Source organism: Rana temporaria, chromosome 10 (assembly GCF_905171775.1).
Source record: "Rana temporaria chromosome 10, aRanTem1.1, whole genome shotgun sequence".
In the NCBI taxonomy this organism is placed as follows: Eukaryota; Metazoa; Chordata; class Amphibia; order Anura; family Ranidae; genus Rana; species Rana temporaria.
In genome coordinates this window covers 118,703,583-118,727,869 of record NC_053498.1, presented here as the reverse complement: position 1 = coordinate 118,727,869, position 24,287 = coordinate 118,703,583, and the positions used below count along the sequence as shown (strand labels likewise).

The following is a 24,287-nucleotide window of genomic DNA, read 5'->3' as shown; positions in this document are numbered from 1 at the left end:
ATACTCGATGCGGATTACGACAGGAACGCCACCCAGCGGACGCCGAAGAATTCCATCTACAATCCGAAGGCGTACGAAGCCGTACGCCTGTCGGATCTAACCCAGATGCCGTCGTATCTTGTTTTGAGGATTCAAAACAAAGATACGACGCGGGAAATTTGAAAGTACGCCGGCGTATCAGTAGATACGCCGGCGTACTTTCTTTGTGGATCTGCCCCATAGTTTTTGGCTTCAGATGTTTTTTTAATCCCTGCACCCTATCCAAGTTAGTTTTCCCCAATAAAACAAAAGAATTATAAAAAAAAAAAAAAACAAGCCTGTGAACTGATTTCTTGTGTCTGGATGCAAGTTGGAAATGCGTGTTGCCTGGCTGTGCAGGAATAGGAGAGCCAGTTACCAGCAGCCCTTGCAGGGGTTTATGATTATTTATGATTTTTGTGGCACTAATGAAATGTCATTTTATGTATAGCACTACACCATTTTATGTTTATATAATCCCATCTCTCTCTTCTTTATTTCACAATGGATTACTGCACAGATCTGGAAGAAATACACAAAGCACACCAAGATCCAGCTACAAACATATACACGCCTTTTCTATTTCGACTATATTTGCTTAGCCCGGAGCAATGGGCGGGGAGTGGACCAAAGGGCGTCGTCATTCACATGAGCCCAGGGTGTCATGGCGTCTGCACACAGCCGTGGGACTCGGTATTATAGGGCTGTGTGTCCTTCCTATTAAAGAAGATGAGGAAGATTTGTCAATCTGCAGCCTGGCTCCGTGAGTCTGATCGCATTCTGCGCGTCTGCTTTCACTTCCTTTTTAGTGGGTAAAGTTCTCAAACTTGGAAAATCCCCAGCATGAATTAACCCTTTGCTGTCACTGCAGCTGCTATGAGAGCGGACGGCTCCATCAGACGCATTCATACTTGGTATAGTATAATGTAGTAGAAAAGCATGCAGAACGTTGAGCTGCAATGCATACGGCTCCAGTGTGAAGGTGTGGGGCGGAAGGCAGTCTGATAAACTCTATGGGCCAGATTCACAAAGAGATACGACGGTGTATCTACAGATACACCATCGTATCTCTGACGTAAACTGGTCCTATCTATGCGCCTGATTCATAGAATCAGATACGCATAGATAGGGCTTAGATCTGACAGGTGTAACTGTGTTACACTGTTGGATCTTTTTTTCGATTTAAAAATGGCGCCAGGGGCGTTCCCGCTGATTTACGATAAATAATATGTAAATCAGCGAGATACGCAAATTCACGAACGTACGCGGACCCGACGCAGTCTTCTTACGACGTTTCCAGTAGCGGCGTACCCGTCGTATACTTACCCCTGCTTTCATCAGGCGCAGCCAATGTTAAGTATAGCCGACGTTCCCGCGTCGAATTTAAATTTTTTAACGTCGTTTGCGTAAGTCGTTCTAGAATACGGATGGACGTCGTTTACGTAAGCGTCGCAACCACTGACGTCCTAGCGACGTCAGTGGGAGCAATGTACGCCGGGAAATTCCCCGGACGGCGCATGCGCATTTAAATCGGCGTGGGAACGCGCCTGATTTAAATAGTACACTCCCCTAGCCGCGGAATTTGAATTCCGCCGGGGGATTTAGGATCCGCCGTCGCAAGTTTGGAGGTAAGTGGTTTGTGAATTAGCCACTTGCCTCCTAAGCTTGCGGGAGCGGATCTTAATTCACGTAGAACGAGCGGATCTATAGATCCGCTGCGCTACGTGAATCTGGCCCTATGAGAGACTATCAGCTGCTGCTGCTGCTGGGTGGGGCTGGAGGGGGCATTGAGTACATGCCTTGGGGCAGTATGCACCCAGGGACGTGCAGCGAGGCACTGGCTAGTATCAGAGCCAGATACACACAGGTTACATACGCCACGATCATTAGAGCGAGAGCAATAATTCTAGCACTAGACCCCCTCTGTAACTCTACACATATAGGGGTAGATTCAGGTAGGGACCGCGTATTTATGTGCGTATCCTATTTACACTACGCCTCCGCAACTTTGACAGGCAAGTGCAGTATTCACAAAGCAAAGTTGCGGCGGCGTAGCGTAAATAGGCCGGCGTAAGCCCGCCTAATTCAAATGTGGAAGATGTGGGCGTGTTTAATGTAAATTTATTGTTACCCCACGTAAATGACGCTTTTTACGAACGGCGCATGCGCCGTCCGTGAAAGTATCCCAGTGCGCATGCTCCAAATTAACCCGCAAAAAGCCAATGCTTTTGACGTGAACGTAAATTACGCACAGCCCTATTCGCGAACGACTTACGTAATCAACGGAAAATTCGACGCTGGCCCGACGTCCATACTTAACATTGGCTGTGCCTCATATAGCAGGGGTAACTTTACGCCGGAAAAAGCCTAACGTAAATGGCGTATCTGTACTGCGACGGCCGGGCGTACGTTCGTGAATAGGCGTATCTAGCTGATTTACATATTCTAGGCGTAAATCAGTGTACACGCCCCTAGCGGCCAGCGTAAATATGCAGTTAAAGCGGGTGTTCACCCTAAAAAAAACATTTTTTTTCTAGCATGCCATCAAGCATACTAGCACGATCTACAGTACGCCTTTATTTTATTTTTTGGCGCCGTACTCACTGTTTACTGCCGTAATGAAGTTTCAGACTCCCCGCGGGGAATGGGCGTTCCTATGCACAGGGAAGATGATTGACGGCCGGCTATGGCGCGTCATGCTTCCCGAAGATAGCCGAAATAGGACTTGCCTCTTCACGGCGCCTTCGCAGTCAGCTCCGATGTCTGTGTGCAGGCGCCGTATAGCGCCGTGAAGAGGCAAGTCCTATTTCGGCTATCTTCGGGAAGCATGACGCGCCATAGCCGGCCGTCAATCATCTTCCCTGTGCATAGGAAAGCCCATTCCCAGCGGGGAGTCTGAAACTTAATTACGGCAGTAAACTGTGAGTACGGCGCAAAAAAAAAAAAGAAAGGCATACTGTAGCTCGCGCTACTATGCTTGATGTTATCATAGAAACTTGTTTTTTAGGGTGAAACACTGCTTTAAGATACAACAGCGTAGGAGATTTACGCCGGTCGTATCTTAGCAACATTTAAGCGTATCTCAGTTTGAGCATATGCTTAAAGTTGCGACGGCGCGGATTCAGACTTACAACAGCGCATCTACAGATACGCCCGTCGTAAGTCTTTATGAATCCGGCCCAGTACCTGTAAACATTTTTACAGCGTCGCCTATGGAGATTTTTAATTACTGAAGTTTGGCGCAATTCCACAAGTGTGCGCAATTTTAAAGCACGACATAGGTATCTATTTACTCAGCGTAACATCATCTTTCATATTTTACAAATATGTCATATAGTCAAGGGGCGGAGCCAATGGGGGTGTCAAAATTAGGTTTCGCCTAGGGTGGCAAAAATCCTTGCACCGACCCTGGTCAGTTTAGTGGTCAGTACAGTGTATTGGTCAGTATAGTGTAGTGGTCAGTACAGTAGTCAGTATGGTGGTTAGTGTAGCAGTCAGTGTAGTGTAGTGGTCAGTATAGGAATTAGGTAGGTCAGTGTAGTGTAGTGTAGTGGTCAGTATAGGAATCAGGTAGGTCAGTGTAGTGTAGTGTATTGTAGTGGTCAGTGTAGTATAGTGGTTAGTGTAGTGGTCAGTGTGGGAATCAGGTAGGTCAGTGTGGTGGTCAGTATCAGGGATGGACTGGTCATTGGGACTACAGGGAGTTTCCCGGTGGGCCGATGGCTCAGTGGGCCGGCTTCAGTGACAGCGGACCGCTGCTCCCCTCCGCTCCTCTGTCTCTCCCTCCCCGCAGCGCTCACCTGGGGGGAACAGAGAATCAGGGGGAGGACCAGAGGAGCAGGGGGAACGACAGAGGAGCATGGGGGGGGGGAGGGGACAGACAGCTGACTCAACAGTTATGGCCTGGGAGTTTCTCACTTCTGCCTAATTTTGTCCCATAAGGGGAGCACCGAACGGATTCTTTGCCCCGGGTAAAATAATGTCTAGCTTCCCCACTGGTACTGCATATAAGAGTAACAGTACCGGCCGTTCTACTCTAATAAAGTAGAACGGCTAGTGCCTAGTGAAGGGGGAGAGGGGGCTTGGGTGGCCGGGGGGGGGGGGGGGTGCAGGAGTTGTCCGGCCGCCATAGGAGAGACCTGTCAAAGTGGGCCAGTCTGGATGAAGTCCAGGGCCAAATTTTTGTCCCAGTCCAGCCCTGGTCAGTATAGGAATCAGGTAGGTCAGTGTCGTATAGTGGTCAGTGTCGTATAGTGGTCAGTGTCGTGTAGTGGTCAGTGTGGTGGTCAGTGTAGGAATCAGGCTGGTCGAGACTATTGTAGGAAGGAAAGGGAAGGGACAGGACTCGGGGAGTGCTAAAAGTCTGCAGGTTAGGGGGCGCAAATTACTTGCCTTGCCCTAGGCGCTGACAACCCACGCTACGCCACTGGGTTTCAGTCTGCCTGAAACTTGGACTGTCTGGGTGATACCCGGACAGGTGGCAACCCTATCAACAGATAATAAAACCATGTTAAAGGGGGAAATCTGAAAAACAAAAACTGCTGTGTTATTGCTAATCACAGACTGCATCATTTATGTCATTTTTCATTTTCCCATACTTCCACTACAATTAGTGTGCCCCCATAGGCCGGAGAAAGTCATACGTCAAGCCCCGCATTGTAGACAAGGGGACTTTCTCAGCTGGAATGTTCATTTTTTTCTGTAGCATTAGTGGAAAGTTATTTTCTTTCTTCCCATAGGTTGACACCGTGAGACAGAAGCTCTTCTTGGTGCTTTTCTGCACTGTGCTGACAGAGGAGGCAGAGCGGCTGCTGGGGAGGTAACAGCTGACATGGGGGCCCAGCAGACCACACAGCAGAGGTGAGACCACACAGCTGACGCATTGATTCCTGGGCCTGGCCACATATTGGAAGCAAGCCTCTGCTTTCTTGTAAGCAGGCAGGATATGATTATATATTGTATTTCACACGCTACCATCCCCAGGCATATTGAGCGAGAGGGCAGGGTGCCAAGGTGTGAAGATGGGGGCCTGGTAGACAGAGATATGTGGTCATAAAGTAGGAGAAATATCTGCACTAAAAATTTTAGTCACCTCCGCTGAAAACACGGGGGATTAAATGTCAGCTCTGTCTATCAATATGCACCGCTGCAAATGCCCATGCCTTTACCTTTGTAGCCCTCCGTTAAAGCCTGGCTTTTCTGCTAGACTGCCTGGCCCTTACTGCTGGCCCGGTGCTGGGCACTGCTACTGAGGTACTACAACTCCCAGCAAGTACTGTCACACAAGTTTCTAGTCCTCACTGCTGGGCATTGCTACTGAGGAACTACAACTCCCAGCGTGACCTGTCACACAAGTTGCTGGTCCTCACTGCTGGCTAATGCCACTGAGGGACTGCAACTCCCAAGATGACCTATCAGCCAAGGTGTCTGGCCCTCACTGCTGGTCAATGTTCCTGGGGAACTACAATTCCCAACATGATCTGGGCCCACCCAACTGTGTGGGAATATTCGCTATTCTCACACTGACCATTCTCCCGTCCAATCAGGAAGCGCACTACCTACAGAGCACATGGTTTAGGGCTGCACTATGTTCAGATTGTGGGGCTCATGAGTATGCTACGTATAGAGTGCAGGGTTCAGGAGTGCACTACGTACAGAGTGCAGGGTTCAGGAGTGCACTACGTACAGGGTGCATGGTTCAGGAGTGCAGTACGTACAGAGCGCAGGGTTCAGGAGTGCACCACGTACAGAGCGCAGGGTTCAAGAGTGCACTACGTACAGAGCGCAGGGTTCAAGAGTGCACTACGTACAGAGCGCAGGGTTCGGGAGTGCCCTACGTACAGAGCGCAGGGTTCGGGAGTGCACTACGTACAGTGGTGTGCTACGTACAGTATGCAGGGCTCAGGAGTATGCTACGTACAGAGTGCGGAATTCAGGTGTGTGGCAAACAGAAAATTTCTCCTGCGCTCTGGTATTTCCTGCTATAGGGTAACGTGGTCCAATTACAGGGTATATTCAGCGGTCTTGCAGCCCTCCTCAGAATCATGGGAATTCACAAGGCTAAAAAAGAGAAGAGAAAGGAGGGCGCACCGACCTAGTGTGATACCGTATAAAAGGGGTTTTTATTACACATATTAAAACAATGGTTATACTCACAAAATGAGTTGTAAACAGCGCTTTGACAAACAGTACAACTGGTACACAGCAACGCCAGAAGAACACGGTGACAACACGGATCAAGTGGTATCTGACCGGTGGTATGACTGACGCGTTTCAGGGGCGTACCCCTTTCCTCAGAGCCTTGGTGGTCTGTAGTATCACACTAGGTCGGTGCGCCCTCCTTTCTCTTCTCTTATTCAGGTGTGTGGTACATATAGAGTGCAGGGTTTAGGGGTGTGGTACGTACAGAGCACAGGGTTCGGAGGGTACGTATAGAGTGTAGGGTTCAGGGGTGCACTATGTACAGAGCGCAGGGTACAGGAGTATGCTACGTACAGAGTGCCGGATTCAGGGGTGTGGTATGTATAGAGTGCAGGGTTCAGGGGTGCAGTATGTATAGAGTGCATGGTTTAGGGGTGCGCTATGCAGAGTGTGTGCAACATCCCAACCCCAACACTCCCCAAGCTTCCGTGCATCTCTAATCTCCCCTACCTGGCCCAGCTCTAGCACATGCATTTGGCTCAAGTAGTACCTCTCTGTGTAGGTGGCTCTTCTACCTGTGTATTCAGGCACTAGTACCTCCCTGTGTAGGTGGCTTTGCCTTGCCTTACAGCAGTGGTTCTCAACCTTTCTAGTGCTGTGGCCCCCTGATAAAATTTCCCAAGTTGTGGGGACCCCCAACAATAAAATTATTTTCTAAGTGTGGGTTGTCAGCTCCCAAGACAAGTAATTTGCACCCCCCAACCCATGGACATTTAGCGCTCCCTGAGTCCCTTCCACTCGTACAACGATAATCACAGGTAGTGTTACTCACTGTGTCTCCGACTTTGTGGTGTCTCGTAGCAGTGACACCTATGCTGAAGTCAGGAGATGGGGTCTCCTCCAGCCCCTCCCACCTCACAATCCTCACCAGTGAGCGGACCTCTAGTCTCTGCCCCCCACCCATGCCGTGAACTGAATGGACGGCTGCGAAGAGGCTGGGTCGGTGGCCGTGGGCTCCAGGAACAGTCCAGCTGGGTGGTCACAGGCTCCATGGACAGCCCTGCTGGGCAGTCGCAAAAAGGCTGGGAGAGTGGTGCAGGCTTCAGGAACAGCCCAGGATTTGGTGACCCCTGGCAAATCATCATTTGACCCCTGAGGGGGTCCCGACCCCCAGGTTGAGAACCACTGCCTTACAGGGAGATCATTCTCTTTCCCAGATTCTGGAGATCTGTCCCCGTCGTTCCCCACCATGAGTGTGTGCAGGGAAGGGATCTGTTAGATCCAGGAGTTGGGAGAAGAGGTTGAGAGCCAGAGATGGAATGGAGTTCTGCCATGTTCCAGCTGCAAAACTGAGTGTGAGGGCCACATACAGTAATAAAGCCTGGTGTTACGGACGCGGCCAGCGGGCCACTGTGTTTGACATATGTGTTCTATGCAGATCAAATGAGTGAATATCATATTTTTGCTTCTAGTAGCCTGTGGACCAGGTTGCCAGAAGACGTATTGCTGGAGATTCTAGCTCTGGTCCCGGCTGTGGATCTGATCCATCGCTGCCGGCTGGTCTGCAGTCAGTGGAAGGAAGTCATCGATTCTGCGACGCTGTGGAAGCTAAAATGTCAACGTGCCGGCTACATCAAAAAAGACTACAAGAAACATCCCAAAGACTGGAAGATCTTCTACTACCTGTCCAGCCACAAGAAGAACCTGCTTCAAAATCCATGTGCGCTGGGTGAGCAATTTGTTATGATCCTGGACTTCTGGATCCACTTTTTATCATTAAAGAAATATCTTTGAGTTCCAGTTAGAGGGCCGGATTCAGATACGAGATACGACGGCGTATCTCCGGATACGCCGTCGTATCTCTGAGTGCGGGCCGTCGTATCTATGCGCCTGATTCAGAGAATCAGTTACGCATAGATTTCCCTAAGATCCGACTGGCGTAAGCGTCTTACACTGTCGTATCTTAGGCTGCATATTTACGCTGGCCGCTAGGTGGCGCTTACGTATAGTTACGCAAGGAATATGCTAATTAGGTATTTACGCCGATTCAGAAACGTACGTCCCGCCGGCGCATTTTTTTACGTTGTTTACGTTAGGCTTTTTCCGGCGTAAAGTTACCCCTGCTATATGAGGCGTAGCTAATGTTAAGTATGGACGTCGTTTCCGCACCGAGTTTTGAAAATTTTACGTAGTTTGCGTAAGTCGTTCGCGAATAGGGCTGGACGTCATTTACGTTCACGTCGAATCCAATACGTCCTTGCGGCGTACTTTGGAGCAATGCACACTGGGATATTCCACGGACGGCGCATGCGCCGTTCACAACAAACGTAAAATACGCGGGGTCATCTTAAATTTAAGTAAAATACGCCCACAACATCTCCATTTGAATTAGGCGGGCTTACGCCGCCACACATACGTTACGCCGCCGTAACTAAGGGCGCAAGTTCTTTCTGCATACGGAACTTGCACCCAAAGTTACGGCGGCGTACCGTATCGCAGATACGTTACGCCAGCAGATAGATAGAGAAATCTATCTGAATCCGGCCCAGTGACTTTGTCTAGGCTGAGATAATATCATTTGTCTGCTGCAGGCCTGAAGGAAGCATTTCCTTAGTGGGTGTCCATGTGCGAGACCAATGTCACGTTTACACAAGCCGATAATGAAAAAAAAAAAAAAAAAAAAAGCGATTTGCCGACTTCTGTTTATATCATGTGATCAGCTGTCATTGTCAGGGATCGGCCCCTTAATCCGATCCGTAATCAGCTGAGTCTAATGAACTCGCTGAGCGCACTGCCCTTACCCCGCAGGGGGCACGTAGGCAGCACATGCAGGGGAGGACATACATGGACACCCTCCTGGCAGTTTAGGCCTGTGCTTTTGGCTAAAGTGAGGGAAGGAAGAGGTTAATGTTAGTCAATGAGAGCAATGAGAGCTGTCTTAACCACTTCAGCCCCGGAGAATTTGGCTACCCAATGACCGGGCCATTTTTTGTAATGGTGGCGATCTGCGACATTATGGCGGACACATCGGACACTTTCAACGCTATTTTGGGTCCATTGTGATTTATACACAGATCAGCGCTATAAAAAATGCACTGATTACTGTGTAAATGACACTGGCAGGGAAGGGGTTAATCACTAGGGGGCGAGAAAAGGGTTAAACGTGTCCTAGGGAGTGATTTTAACTGTGAGGGAGGGGGCTGGGCTACATGTAACATGCCAGCAGATCAGTGTCCTGTCACTAGGCAGAACAGGGAAATGCATTGTTTACACAGACATCTCCCTGTTCTGCAGCTCCGTGACACGATCACGGGGCACCTGCGGACATCGAGTTCACGGTTCACACAGGCTTGGAGCTTGCGACGGGCGTGCGCCCGCACGGTGGGAATTTCAAAGCAATGTACCTGTACGTTCCTTTGCCCACAGGAGCTGCTTCGACTTTAGAAAAGGTTCCTGTACTACTTCAAGGCGACTTCTATTCTATTCTATACTTCTATCAAAGTAGTTCTCAAGTTGCCAAGAAGCCACCTGGCAAAGTCGCATGACTTTCAGGTCGTGGCAGTGTGAACCAAGCCTTATAGGAACAAATGCACCAAAACTCTTTCAATGGTATACACTTTAAAGTTGGCATACACTTTAAATTAGCGCCCTTCTGCATGTCCAGGCGCCCTTTAACTGGCAAAGCTTCCAATTAACAAAAGTTATCTAAAACAAACCCATTAATTGTATCTTCTTTTTATTTTCCTGGTATAGAGAAATTTAATTCATGGACAATAGAGGAAAACGGCGGTGATCTTTGGAAGGTGGAAAAATTACCTGGAGATTTAGGAGAAAATTTCCCAGATGAGACCGTCACCAAATACTTTGTGACTTCCTTTGGGTAAAGTCGTAATTTACCTTCTTTTCTTTTTTTTACAAAACTCTCCTGCTCTTGGGGTGGTGTGAAAAGACCCCCTAAGTCAGTGGTGTGGTGCTCAACCTTTTGAAGAGCGATGGTCACTTAAGTGATTTGGTAACTGGTCAGGGGCCACAATAAAATGAATGATTCAGAATTTAGAAGGTTTTATTTTGCATAGCATAATAAAGATTTTCCCCCTGCAGCCACTGATTCCCGGCAGGAGGGAGAGGAGGAGAAGCCAGCTTTTAGCAGTTGCAAGAGGAATACGGAGAGATTACATTATATGTGCCCCCACTGCCCCCCTGTCCAAGTGTAAAACAGAATGTGACAGGGAGGCCGCAAGGGCTGCATGGAGCATGGATCAAGGTCGCCATTGTGACCCCTGACTCTACACCAGTGGTTGGGGGTGTGGGGCAGATAATAACACATTTTAACTACCGTATTTTCCGGCGTATAAGACGACTTTCTGTTGGTTATGAGTGTCACCGGCGCAAAAGAAAATAAATAAATAAATGTGAACTGTGATCTGCTGCAGTACTGTGTGCCCTTAGTGGGGGTCAATAGTGCTCTAAGAAGAAAAATGTTACTGCGCTGATCTAATTATCCAGAGGTATTTAATCTCTGGGAATATGGACATAAGTGAAATATCAGGGCCACAATGTACCCAATCTTAAGTGTGAATAACCTGAATACAAACAATAAAAAATATAAGAAATATATGAGTCATACAAATGTGACACAGTGATTTCAAACTTAAATCATATATCTAGATCAGTGTGTCAGCATACAATCCATATGCCACAGTGCTTCTATGAGAAAAATGGCTGTTGCTGCTACTGACCAACCAAATAGTGAAAACAATACGAAAGATATTACAAAAAAAAAAATATATTATATATATATATATGTGTGTGTAAAAACCCAATATGCAGTACGCCAACTGCACCGTGAGTTGTCCAATAACCAATATTGGAACAAAATAAAATAAATATCAATAAAAGTGAAATAATTATCAAACAACCATACAAATGTGCAATGTGCTGGCTGCACTTAAAAATAGTCCAAATGACAGGCAATCTTGCTCTTATACAATAGGTTCCAGCAAACACAAGGTTCAATGTTGGTAATGCTGTGTACAGGAAAGTGCCGCTATCTCTTCCACCCGACAAAGATGTGCCACCATCACCAACACTCACCAGACCCCAGATATTATTAGGCTCCAAAGTGGTGTCTTTTCTTTGTCGGTCAGTGGGTGTTGCCTCCTTTTCCCTTTTACAAGGTGTCATCAATTCCTCAAAAACAAGGGGCTCATCATGGTGTAGTATATTAAAATATGTATTTATTTAAAAAAGGTAAAAAAATATAACACTTACAATATAAAGTGCCTCTGACCGGCACTGAGTGTCTTTGGCAGTGTCAACCGTTAAAAGCCGCTGACCAGCATTTAAGTGGCGTCCTAAGAGGTGTGCTTGCCCCGCTGTGCTCCGCATGTATTGCTACAAGGGGTCCGTGCGCGCTGGTGTGCTGCACCCTCAATGTGTGTGTCCAAACAGCCTCTACGCGTTTCGCTAGTTGCGTCGTCAGGAGACGACAGCTCTCCTGACGACGCAACTAGCGAAACGCGTAGAGGCTGTTTGGACACACACATTGAGGGTGCAGCACACCAGCGCGCACGGACCCCTTGTAGCAATACATGCGGAGCACAGCGGGGCAAGCACACCTCTTAGGACGCCACTTAAATGCTGGTCAGCGGCTTTTAACGGTTGACACTGCCAAAGACACTCAGTGCCGGTCAGAGGCACTTTATATTGTAAGTGTTATATTTTTTTACCTTTTTTAAATAAATACATATTTTAATATACTACACCATGATGAGCCCCTTGTTTTTGAGGAATTGATGACACCTTGTAAAAGGGAAAAGGAGGCAACACCCACTGACCGACAAAGAAAAGACACCACTTTGGAGCCTAATAATATCTGGGGTCTGGTGAGTGTTGATTTTAACCATTGGTGATGGTGGCACATCTTTGTCGGGTGGAAGAGATAGCGGCACTTTCCTGTACACAGCATTACCAACATTGAACCTTGTGTTTGCTGGAACCTATTGTATAAGAGCAAGATTGCCTGTCATTTGGACTATTTTTAAGTGCAGCCAGCACATTGCACATTTGTATGGTTGTTTGATAATTATTTCACTTTTATTGATATTTATTTTATTTTGTTCCAATATTGGTTATTGGACAACTCACGGTGCAGTTGGCGTACTGCATATTGGGTTTTTACACACACATATATATATATATAATATATATATTTTTTTTTTTGTAATATCTTTCGTATTGTTTTCACTATTTGGTTGGTCAGTAGCAGCAACAGCCATTTTTCTCATAGAAGCACTGTGGCATATGGATTGTATGCTGACACACTGATCTAGATATATGATTTAAGTTTGAAATCACTGTGTCACATTTGTATGACTCATATATTTCTTATATTTTTTATTGTTTGTATTCAGGTTATTCACACTTAAGATTGGGTACATTGTGGCCCTGATATTTCACTTATGTCCATATTCCCAGAGATTAAATACCTCTGGATAATTAGATCAGCGCAGTAACATTTTTCTTCTTAAAGACGACTTTCTGGATGCAAAAAAATGCAAAAAAAGTCGGGGGTCGTCTTATACGCCGGTGACAGTCTCCGTGCTGCGAGCGTCAATGATTTGAAAGCCGCGCCTTCTCCTCAGACTGTCCTGTGATAGGCGGAACACAAATCTTCCCAGCAGCGCTTCTGTTCTGTGTTCCTCCTATCACAGATGCCTTCTCATCCTCGGTCGAGATGCGAAGACGTCCGTGATAGGCGGAACACAGAACAGAGGCGCTGCTGGGAAAATTTGTGTTCCGCCTATCACAGGACAGTCTGAGGAGAAGGCGCGGCTTTCAAATCATTGACGCTCGCAGCACAGAGACTGTCACGGCCTAGTATTTGATTCAGAAAAACGGGAGTGATTGCACTGTTCGCACAGTGGGGGGCAAGTTCAGGCACAGTGGGGGGCAAGTTCAGGCACAGTGGGGGGCAAGTTCAGGCACAGTGGGGGGCAAGTTTAGGCACAGTGGGGGGCAAGTTCAGGCACAGTGGGGGCATGTAATGTGATGGCACAGTGAGGGGCAAGTGATGGCACAGTGGGGGGCAAGTGATGGCACAGTGGGGGGCAAGTGATGGCACAGTGGGGGGAAAGTGATGGCACAGTGGGGGCATGTAATGTGATGGCACAGTGAGGGGCAAGTGATGGCACAGTGAGGCATGTAATGTAATGTAATGGCACAGTGAGGCATGTAATGTAATGTAATGGCACAGTGAGATTTGAAAAAGCCTGTTTCTGTCAGCGGTTCTGGCTACCCCTCAGCTTCCAGAAAGACTAGTAGGAAGGGGGTAGTCTTATATGGCGAGTATATACCAAAACCCAAAATTTTCCTGGAAAATTAGGGGGTCGTCTTATACGCCCAGTCGTCTTAGGCCTCATACAGACAAGGGGACAGTCCGCTGAAAACGGTCCGCCGGACCGTTTTCAGCGGACATGTCCCCTCGGAGATTTCTGTCTGATGGTTGTACACACCATCAGACAGAAATCCGCGCGGACAGACAGCGCGGTGACGTGTCCGCGCTGTCGCCGCGACGATGACGCGGTGACGTGTGCGACGCTGGAAGGTCAATGCTTCCACACATGCGTCAAAGTGATTCGAAGCATGCGAGGGATGGCGGCCGCTCGGACATGTACGGTGAGTCTGTACAGACGACCGAACGTGTCCGACGGACAGGATTCCAGCGGACATGTTTCTTAGCATGCTAAGAAACATGTGTCCGCTCGAAAAACGGTCGGGTGGACAAATGTACGCTGGAAACCTGTCCGGTCGGCCGTACACACGACCGAACATGTCTGCTGAAACTGGTCAGCGGACCAGTTTCAGCAGACATGTTCCGTCTTCTGTACGAGGCCTTATACGCCGAAAAGTACGGTATGGGGTTTTACTGCACCACCAAGCTGCAAATGTAAATGAACTCTCACTGTACTGAGCCCCCTATGAGGCTGCTTTCACATAGATGCACTGTGGTTTACCCACACCTTCAGGTTAGCTACGCTTTGCCATAGACTTCTAATATATCTTGCAGGTGTGGTGCGCTTTCTGAAAGCACACCAGAAAACTCTTGGTAAAAAATTTGGAAAACCAATTATCATTTTCTTCCACTTCCACTTTGTGTTGGTCTATCACATAAAATCCCAATACAATGGTTTTTGACAAAATGTAGAAAATTTGAAGAGGTATGAATACTTTTTCAAGGCACTGTAGACCTCTGAGTTCTCATCTGCCCTCTTTTAAAGCTAATGGAACACAGATCACGTTCTATTAGCTTATTTCCTGGCCACATTAGCCAGGGAAAGTGACATCCAGACCCAAAAGTTACATTTTTCACATTAAAAAGGGGAGATCAGCCAATGGACATTCGCTGATCCCCCTTCCCGCTACCTGGCAGCACCCACCATGCCGGTGCCAGGTCTGCCTATAGTTGCAGTGCATCTCTTTTTAATAAGTAGGACCCTTGACCTTCTAATAGCAGTAAGCCCCAGTTCACACTATTAAGCCCTGTACACACGGTCGGGAATCCCAGCAGGAAAAAAAACGTTTTACATAGTAGCTAGCTAGTTGCAATGAATTGGTTCGGGATTGAAAGTGGAACAACACTACATCTGAGTACCACAAACGAAAAAATGCTATTTAATTCATTTTTGATATTCAAAGCAAAACTCCCCCATCCATCCACGTCTCTATGCTTTATTTTGCTGACAAATCACTTTGAAAAAACACCGCCCTAGCATATCTGCCCGTGGCCATCTTGAGTAAGGGCAGAGGATTCATGTGACATTTACTTTCTGAAATCCATCTGCCCTTAGAACAGTCATGCAGGCAGGCAGGAGGGTGTGCTTAGTAGTGTTGCTCACGAATATTCGTATTGCGAATATTCGGCTCGAATATGGCATATTCGAGTATTCGCGATATATTTCGAATTTCGCGGTGAATATTCGCTATTCCGAATATTCGCATTTTTTCAATTTTATTTTTAAAACAGATCACATCCTATCGACGTCTAAAAGCATTGCTGGTATGATTAGAGACCCTGGGCTGAGTAGCTAAGCTGAGGCGATCCTTTTATGTTGCAGAATATAAAAAAAAAAATTGCGAATTTTCGCTAATGCGAATGCGAAAATGATTGCGAATTTTCGATAACTGTGGTAGGAGAACTCTGATTGTCTCTGATGCAAAAGGGGGGGGGGGGGGGCTTTGTGTATGTTTCTGTTATGAATATTTGTATGTTTGATATTATTTTTTTTTGTAAGAAGGAAAAAATTGCGCATACCTTAAAAAAAGGGGAGAATACAGCAGCAACTCAAAAATGTTATACAACATAAATTAATACAAGACAGAAAATGGAGTCGCTCTACAAGAATAAAAAATATGTCTAGTGACAAGACATGTGGGCAAATTATAAAATAAGCAAGCGCAAATAACTTGTGAAATACACAGTGAAACAAATATATAAAGAAATATAGTCCCAATAATAGAAAAATAATCTTTCATAAAAATGTCTTTGCTATGTGAAGTGAAAAAAAGTCCAAAGCATGCAGCATGAACGTGTTCAATCTTCAAGGTGTTTGATTGACAAACGGCTGTGACAGATGGATAGAGTAAAGAATCACCACCAATGCAAAACACTTTTTATTTTCTATTGTAAAATATCACAAATATTCTGAGCCAATCAGAGTGCTCCTTCCGCATTTGCCGAATATTCGCAATTATTTTGTATTGTAAAATATCACGAATATTCTGAGCCAATCAGAGTGCTCCTTCCGCATTTGCCGAATATTCGCAATTATTTTGTATTGTAAAATATCACGAATATTCTGAGCCAATCAGAGTGCTCCTTCCGCATTTGTCGAAATTTCGCAATTATTTTGTATTGTAAAATATCACGAATATTCTGAGCCAATCAGAGTGCTCCTTCCGAAATTTCGCCATCAATATCGCATTCGCATTTTGCGAAATTTCAATACAATATCACGAATATTCTGAGCCAATCAGAGTGCAAAATATCACGAATATTCTGAGCCAATCAGAGTGCTCCTTCCGCTGTTGTCAAAATTTCGCAATTATTTTCGCATTCGCAATAGCGAAATTTCGCAAAAATTTCATTTCGATAAAATATCACGAATATTCGAATTTAGCGAATATTTCTCGAATATTCGGCTATATATTCGTGATATATCGCGAAATCGAATATGGCGTATTCTGCTCAACACTAGTGCTTAGCTGAGAAAACCCATCCTCCTTTCCACCCCTCCTGAAGACTTCTGGAATGTATAACATAATTTTCCTGGCCTGGAAACCAAGAAGTAACTGATTTTTTTTTTTTTTTTTTTTTTAAGTTTAAAACAAGTACATATGATATACTTTCCTATGATTTTTCTTAATGCTAGCAGTATAATGATTGAGAGAGAGGTTGGTTGAAAAATTTCCACTTTAAAACAGTTGTATGGAGTGGGGAAGGGTTTGAATGTCTGTCAGGATTTTCTTTTTATATCTGTGTCTCCATTATTTCTTCTTACTTCCCGTCAAGGTGACAGTTGTCAGACAAAAGGGGAATTGAATACAAGTATGGACAGTGTATGAGGGAGACGTTAATTCAGGACCCCCTATGAGCATCTGAAGAGCCTGACTAAATTGATTGAACATTTTGATCTTTCCAGGATTTGCAAGAAATCTCAGCTGATAGACCTGAAGAAAATGGGGTACAGCAACAAATTTATGGACACTTTTCAACCGGACATTGTCATCAAAGACTGGTAAAAAAAATAATGTATTCCCTGATATTGAATTACAGTATATCACCAGGGCTGGATTTCTCAATATGCCACATAGGCCATGACGTAGGGCATCATGACCACCAAGCCATTGCTACTTATAAACTTAAAGAGCCTATTGTGTAATACTCCATCGCCCCTTCTCCTGCACACATCTCTGTGCATTTGCAACACCCACACCTGCCGCATGCCCACCCAAAATCTCCAGTTACTCCTGCTTCCAGCCTCCAACCCGCTGGAGAGAGGGGTAGGACACATGCCTGTAAGGGCTGTGGAATGGGGACTGAGAGATGGGCATTGTGTAAAAGACCAACTGATGGTCACTCTCTAGACCAGGGGTTTCAAACTCAATTTAATTGCGGGCCACATCAGCATTATGGTTGCCCTCAAATGGCCGTTTGTATTGGTAAGACTATGTATCTACTCTTTATCATATTGAATAATTGCCTCTGCATTCGATTATTACTTTATGCTGTGTACAGAGTGCAGGATTCAGGCGTGCACTATCTACAGAATGCCAAGTTCAGGCTTGCGCTCTGTAGAGAGTTCAGGCGTGCGCTCTGTTGAGAGTTCAGGCGTGCGCTCTGTTGAGAGTTCAGGCGTGCGCTCTGTAGAGAGTTCAGGCGTGCGCTCTGTAGAGAGTTCAGGCGTGCGCTCTGTAGAGAGTTCAGGCGTGCGCTCTGTAGAGAGTTCAGGGGTGCGCTCTGTACAGAGTTCAGGGGTGCGCTCTGTACAGAGTTCAGGGGTGCGCTCTGTAAAGAGTTCAGGAGTGCGCTCTGTAAAGAGTTCAGGAGTGCGCTCTGTAAAGAGTTCAGGGGTTCCCCTTGCCTTCCGCTTTCCTCCCTACATAGCCTTTTACGTAGCTAAAAGCAAAGGAGAATGCTATAGAGTGCCACTTGAGTGACAACTTCAGCTGTTGACATTACATCCAAGATAGTAACACCAAGCAGAAGTCTCAGGCCCCATACACACGATAGGATTTATCCGCGGATACGGTCCGCCGGACCGTATCCGCGGATAAATCCTCTGCGGATTTTAATTCGATGGAGTGTACACACCATCGGATTGAAATCCGCGCCGAATTCCCATCGCTGTCATATAAGGATATCCATGCATGCGTCGAATCATTACGACGTATGCGAGGGATGGGTTCGGACGGATCGATACGGTGAGTCTGTACAGACCACCGGATCGATCCGCTGGTGCCGATTCAAGCGGATAGATTGGTAGACATGTCTACAAATTTTTATCTGCTGGAATTCGGAAATATCCGCGGATAAATATCCGCTGGAACGTACACACCAGGGGATCTATCCGCTGAAACCGATCCGCTGAGATTTTTCAGCGGATGGATCCACTCGTGTGTATGGGGCCTTAGGAATTTTACAGGTAAATACCATGCATAAAATATGTTAAATGCAGATTTATTATACTTATGTAGCCATGCCCCCCCGTAGGGTTGCTGAATGTTGTGGTTCACCTGTCACCCTGCCCAGCCTGACATCCATCTCAGTCATTCAAAGACATAGACCAGTCCATAGCTTTGTTTTTTATTTTTATTTGAGGGGATAAAACTTGGATAGGGATTTGGGAATTATGGGATGCCCAGGAATATTCAGTGCAAACCTGTTTGAGACTCCTATATACACTCTAGTATATACACCTCAACCTTCTCTCCAGCATAAACACTTGCTGCAGACTGTTACTCCACCAGTACTTCCTTTGCTGCAGACTGTTACTCCTCCAGACTAGCTAGCACCGCATGGGTAGGCCTGACATGGCTTCAGCCAGGCCTCAATGAATTGCCTTTTGCAGGCAGGGACCTCTGCCCCCTGTGGTGTAGTAATAGTTCAGGTGCTAGATGTCCCGTATTCAGCTACCACTCCCAGATAGCTCTCTTCAAGTCCTGCCAGCCAACCTGGCTGCAATGACCTCTCTCCACTGCCCTTTTCACAGTCCCAGTTTTCTCAGGCATGCCTCCCCAGTTCTCTTAGGTGTGCCTCCCCAGTCCTCCCCACTGTTCTCCACTAACCAGCCCTCCTGGCTGCGAACAGTAGTCCTTCCCTGTAGACTCTTAGAAGTGTTCTCTCCCGTTGTCTTATATGTGTTCTTTCATGTGTCTCTCCTTTCAAGATCTCTTCACTCTTTCTGGATGCACCCGCGCTCCAACCCTTGGTCACCCCTCCCCTGACCGGGGAGCTCCCTGTGGGCCCGACAGGCTCCACAATCCCTCACTCCAGCTCTTCCACCCGACAACTCCTCCCCAGCTTGGCTGACCCCAGGTATTTAAGGAGGCCTTCCCCCTACCAATACAAATAGGGTATTGGTCAAGGCTTCTTAAGATACCCCAGACAGCTCCACCTCTCTTCCCCTCCTCTCCTAGTACTTTCTAGAAGGAAGAGGGAGGTGACCGTGAAGTGATGCTGCCTGTGAGTCACCAGCTTCTACCCTGAGCCACCCAGCTCATAATGAAAACAAACGGGCCTAGCAACCAGCTACGCCTGTCTAAATTGTCCTACTCTCAGAAAAATCCTCACTTTAGCACCTACCTAGCTAGAGGGTGCTACACTTATGAAAAGGCTGTTTGCTTAATTGAATGGCCTGGTTGTAGGCAGGTGGAAGATACATTATACCATCCGACCTTAAGGTGACACTGTGCTGTTTTTTCAGGCTGGCAGGAACCCACTGGGGACTTATTTTCCCCTTACTGTGGGCTACTATCTGCTGCCGGTGCCTCTCCAGATCCTACTAGTGGGGATAAAAGGTGGAGTGCAGTTGAGACTCCACCTGGGACTGCAGCCGGAATTACAGAGGAGGTTGGTATCGGCTAATGAAGCCCTCTGCTCTGTCTGCGGCTGGCACCGGCTCAGCAGCTTCTACAGAAAAAGTCCTAGGGCCAGATTCAGGTACATTGTCGTATCTTTGTGCCGGCGTAGCGCATCTCATATGCGCTACGCCGACGTAACATTGAGAGGCAAGCTGAATATTCACAAAGCACTTGCTCCCATATTTACGCCAGCGTAACGTAAATAGGCCGGCGTAAGCCCGCCTAATTCAAAGTAGGCAGGTAGTGGGCGTGTTGTATTAAAATGAGTCGTGACCCCAGTGCCGATCCTGACCTCCCTGGGGCCCTAAGCAAAATGACATGGCACATTAAAAATGAGAAGCGGGGGGCGCTGACGACAGTGACATGTCACATTAAAGAAAGTTGAGAAGCGGGGGGAGGGGGTGTTCTGCTATCGGAAATGACTCAGCCAGCGAGTTTAGAAGCGAGGTGAGGGGGCGAAAATTACTTCTCACCAGGCGGGGTCTCTAGTAATTTGGGGGGCGCTTCGCCGCTTTGCGGGGCACTAAGCGGCTTGCATAGTGAGCCTATAGGGAGGATCGGCCCTGCGTGACCCCATGTAAATGCATGGCTGTACGAACGGCGCATACGAGCGCATGCTCAGAATCACGTTGCGTATACTCCCTAAGATACGACGGCTCAATGCTTTCGACGTGAACGTAACCTACGCCCAGCCCCATTCACGTACAACTTAAGTAAACAACGTAAAATCCGACGGCAGTTCCGACGTCCATACCCTAGACGACTTAGACCAGCTATTTGGTGGTTTATCTTTACGCCGGACGTACGCCTTACGTAAACGGCGTAGCTTACTGTGACGGGCGCAAGTACGTTCGTGAATCGGCGTATCTAGGTCATTTACATATTCGATGCGTAAATCAATGAAAGCGCCCCTAGCGGCCAGCGTAAATATGCATCTAAGATACGACGGGTGTAGGAGACTTACGTCGGTCGTAGGAAGCCAAAATTCAGGCGTATCTTGTACTGTGAATACAGCGCATAGATACGACGGCGCATCCGTGGACTTACGCGGCATATCATTAGATACGCCAGCGTAAGTCTTTCTGAATCTGGCCCCTAGTCTTCAATATATGTAGTTCCATTGCTATACCTGGCTTGTTTATGCTTATGCAATCTCTACGATATATAATCAGTGTTCTAACAACACACGGAGGTGTGGCGATTCCTACCAATCTTTGGGAACGTCGATTAGGTCCTGTCTGCATGATGACAGAATTTTTAGGAGCATTTACGTACTCTTTATTTGTTCATTTGCCTTTGATTTGCTGCTTACTTCACTCTATGGTGGATCATCTCATCCTCCGCTGCAATCAACCGAAGGCAGCTTTCCTCCCGAATCTAAAAAAGTCACATTATATAACTGGAAACCGTTGTGTGTTTACAGTGGAGAAGCTTCATGTTAACATTTAGTGACAAAAATTGAGAAATTCCCCCCGGGGGCTTTTAAGCGACATATTGTGTAAGGTATATTAAATTCAAAGACATGGAAATATATAAAAAAAAAATTCTTTACTAGGTTTCTGTATCACGAGTAATGAAGATGCAGATAGTTGTAATATAAAATACATTCAGGTTACAGACAGTTGGAGACCTATCTCAACAACAATTAAATGTTAAATGATACAATGGAATAATATATAGTGCCATTGATGAAGTAGCTTCCATAAGAATACCCCGACGCGTTTCGACCACAATTTGGTCTTCTTCAGGGGGATTTGTATTCGCTCGAAGCATATAGAAGGTGACATGTAACCAGAGATGATGGCCGTGGTGCAGACAAAGGATCCCAATATCCCCATGATGAACGTCCCCCATCACTCCAGGCGGGAGTCAACCAAACACAGGCTTACAGGGAGTCTCGGGTGTGAACCTGCGAGAAGGGGGGGAGGGGGGATGGGCTCACATCCTGTCAGTGTGTGGAGGGAGCTCTTCTGGGATCATTAACATTTAGTAACCTCTCCCTTTCCCTCAGGTATGCAGCGAGGAAGGATTGCGGCTGTCAGTATGAGTTGGTGGTTCAACTGCTTTCTAAAAAGAAGACGACCATTCGGGAATTTGCCCCAGAAAAAGTATTTATAGAGCAGTGGAGCGACGCCTGTTGGCGACAGGTATGACAACGCTACAAATTCTTATAAAGCCATATGATCCTATACCGCCAGTGAATGCAGCCTCAGGCTGATGGGCAGTAATGCAATACCTAGGTGGTCTATCCTGTAGTAGATTTATCTCAGCATTCCTGCAGCATTAAATTTGACTGTAATTTCTGACATACTGAGGGGGGATTTGCATATCTTTATATGGTAGACTGTCCTTTAACAGACAGCAAGTGAAATGTGAAATTCACATCCAGAAAGACATATTAGTTAATGTATATGTATAGCTAGATTCAGGTAGGGCGTCTTAACTTTGCGGCGGCGTAGCGTATCGTGTTTACACTATGCCGCCGTAAGTTAGCGAGGCAAGTACATGATTCACAAAGTACTTGCCTGCTAAGTTACGGCGGCGTAGCGTAAATCGGGCGGGCGTAATGGCGCCTAATTCAAATTTAGCTGAGGGGGCGTGTTTTATGTTAATGGAGCTTGACCTGACGTGATTGATGTTTTTTTGGAACGGCGCATGCGCCGTCCGCCTACATATCCCAGTGTGCATTGCGGCAACGTACGCCGCACGGGCCTATTGGTTTCGACGTGGACGTAAATGACCTAAATCCCTATTTACGGACGACTTACGCAAACAACGTCAAATTTTCGAATTTCGAAGCGGGAACGGCGGCCATACTTTAACATTACTATTCCAACTATTTGATAGAATATCTTTAGGCCTGATAATGCGTTATGTAAACGGCGTATCTGTACTGCGTCGGCTGGGCGTACGTTCGTGAATAGGCGTATCTAGTGATTTACATATTCTACGCCGACCGCAATGGAAGCGCCATCTAGCGGCCAGCCTAAATATTGCACCCTAAGATAGGACGGCGCAAGCTGTCCTATCTTAGATAGGTTTAAGTGTATCTCTGTTTGAGAATACACTTAAACTTAGGTCGGCGCAGATTCCGAGTTAGGTCGGCGTATCAGTAGATACGCCGACCTAACTCTATGTGAATCTAGCTAGTAATGTATATTTGTGTATAATGTGTGCTCACTAGAGATAATTTAAATTTCATTCTTTATTCATTATTTTTTCCCTTTTTTTTATAAGATGACATGTAGGTTCAGTAACTACGGACCAGGAGTGCGCTATATATATTTCCAGCATGGTGGTAATGACACACAGTTCTGGGCCGGCTGGTACGGAGTTCGAGTCACCAACAGCAGTGTCACCATAGAACCGGAAGATCTTACTCTATATGAGAACAGGTGACTGGCACATGAAACCTTTTAATGATGATGTCATCTGTGTGTGTGAGATCACAATAAACCGAAGAGCTCTAGAGTGTCACCAACTTAAAACTAGGACCCCGTGTGTTGCTTTGTCCTTGATAAAAAAATAAATAAAAAATAAACAATGTCAGTATGTCAATTCTCACAGCCTGGGGAGTTGCTTTGCCATTACTCTGGAACCCAAAGCATCACTGTGTCTTTGTTCTGGAACCCAAAGCATCACTGTGTCTTTGTTCTGGAACCCAAAGCATCACTGTGTCTTTGTTCTGGAACCCAAAGCATGACTGTGTCTTTGTTCTGGAACCCAAAGCATCACTGTGTCTTTGTTCTGGAACCCAAAGCATCACTGTGTCTTTGTTCTGGAACCCAAAGCATCACTGTGTCTTTGTTCTGGAACCTCAAGCATCACTGTGTCTTTGTTCTGGAACCCAAAGCATCACTGTGTCTTTGTTCTGGAACCCAAAGCATCACTGTGTCTTTGTTCTGGAACCTCAAGCATCACTTTGTCCTTTCTCTACAACCCCAAACATCACGGTGTCATTGTCCTACAACCCCAAGCATTGCTGTTTCTTTGTCCTACAACCCCAAGCATCGCTGTGTCATTGCGCTAAAACCACAAGCATCACTGTGTCATTTCTCTACAAGCCCAATTGTCACTATCATTTCTCTAGAACCCCAATCATCACTGTGTCATTTCTCTACAACCCCAAACATTGCTGGGTCATTGCTCTACAACCCCAAGCATGACTATGTCATGGGTCTACAACCTCAAGCATCCCTGTACCCTTGCTCTGGAACTGCAACTTTTTACCATGTTTTGGAGCCCCAAGAGTGATTCTGTCATTGTTCTGAAACCCAAAATGTAATTTCATAGAACTCTGAATGTTGCCTGGCCGTTGATGCTAACCTCAAGTGTCTTTCTACTATTACACTGGAACAACAAGTGTCATTCTGTTATTTCTCAAAACCTGCAGTGTCACTTTGCCATTGCTCTGAAATCCCAAGCATCATTGTTTTGAAACCCCACCTGTCACTGTCAATGTGACACCATCCACTACCCTACAAAAT

The 24,287-nt window shown here is 46.5% G+C and overlaps 1 protein-coding gene across 4 annotated transcripts; it reads left to right on the top strand.

Moving 5' to 3' along the window:
• The first annotated feature begins 436 nt into the window (after positions 1-436).
• LOC120915508 (F-box only protein 6-like) lies at positions 437-23,329 on the top strand. 4 transcript variants are annotated; one of them, XM_040326075.1, is made up of 7 exons: positions 437-932; positions 4,758-4,878; positions 7,635-7,888; positions 9,913-10,039; positions 16,860-16,955; positions 21,812-21,947; positions 23,038-23,329. In XM_040326075.1, exons 2-7 carry the CDS (start codon positions 4,850-4,852, stop codon positions 23,197-23,199), a joined length of 804 nt encoding a protein of 267 aa, XP_040182009.1. In that variant the 5' UTR covers positions 437-932; positions 4,758-4,849; the 3' UTR covers positions 23,200-23,329. The 4 variants fall into 4 exon arrangements, with proteins under 4 accessions (XP_040182009.1, XP_040182006.1, XP_040182007.1 ...); XM_040326072.1 differs by having other exon boundaries at positions 438-781; positions 7,632-7,888; XM_040326073.1 differs by having other exon boundaries at positions 438-826; positions 7,632-7,888.
• The last annotated feature ends 958 nt before the right edge of the window (positions 23,330-24,287 follow it).

Excerpts from the sequence above, each read along its gene's own strand:
- LOC120915508 (XM_040326072.1), top strand. The coding sequence starts at position 4,850 with ATGGGGGCCCAGCAGACCACACAGCAGAG. Across the intron at positions 7,889-9,912 it reads TCAAAATCCATGTGCGCTGG|AGAAATTTAATTCATGGACA; the intron begins GTGAGCAATTTG and ends TTCCTGGTATAG. Across the intron at positions 16,956-21,811 it reads GACATTGTCATCAAAGACTG|GTATGCAGCGAGGAAGGATT; the intron begins GTAAAAAAAATA and ends CCTTTCCCTCAG.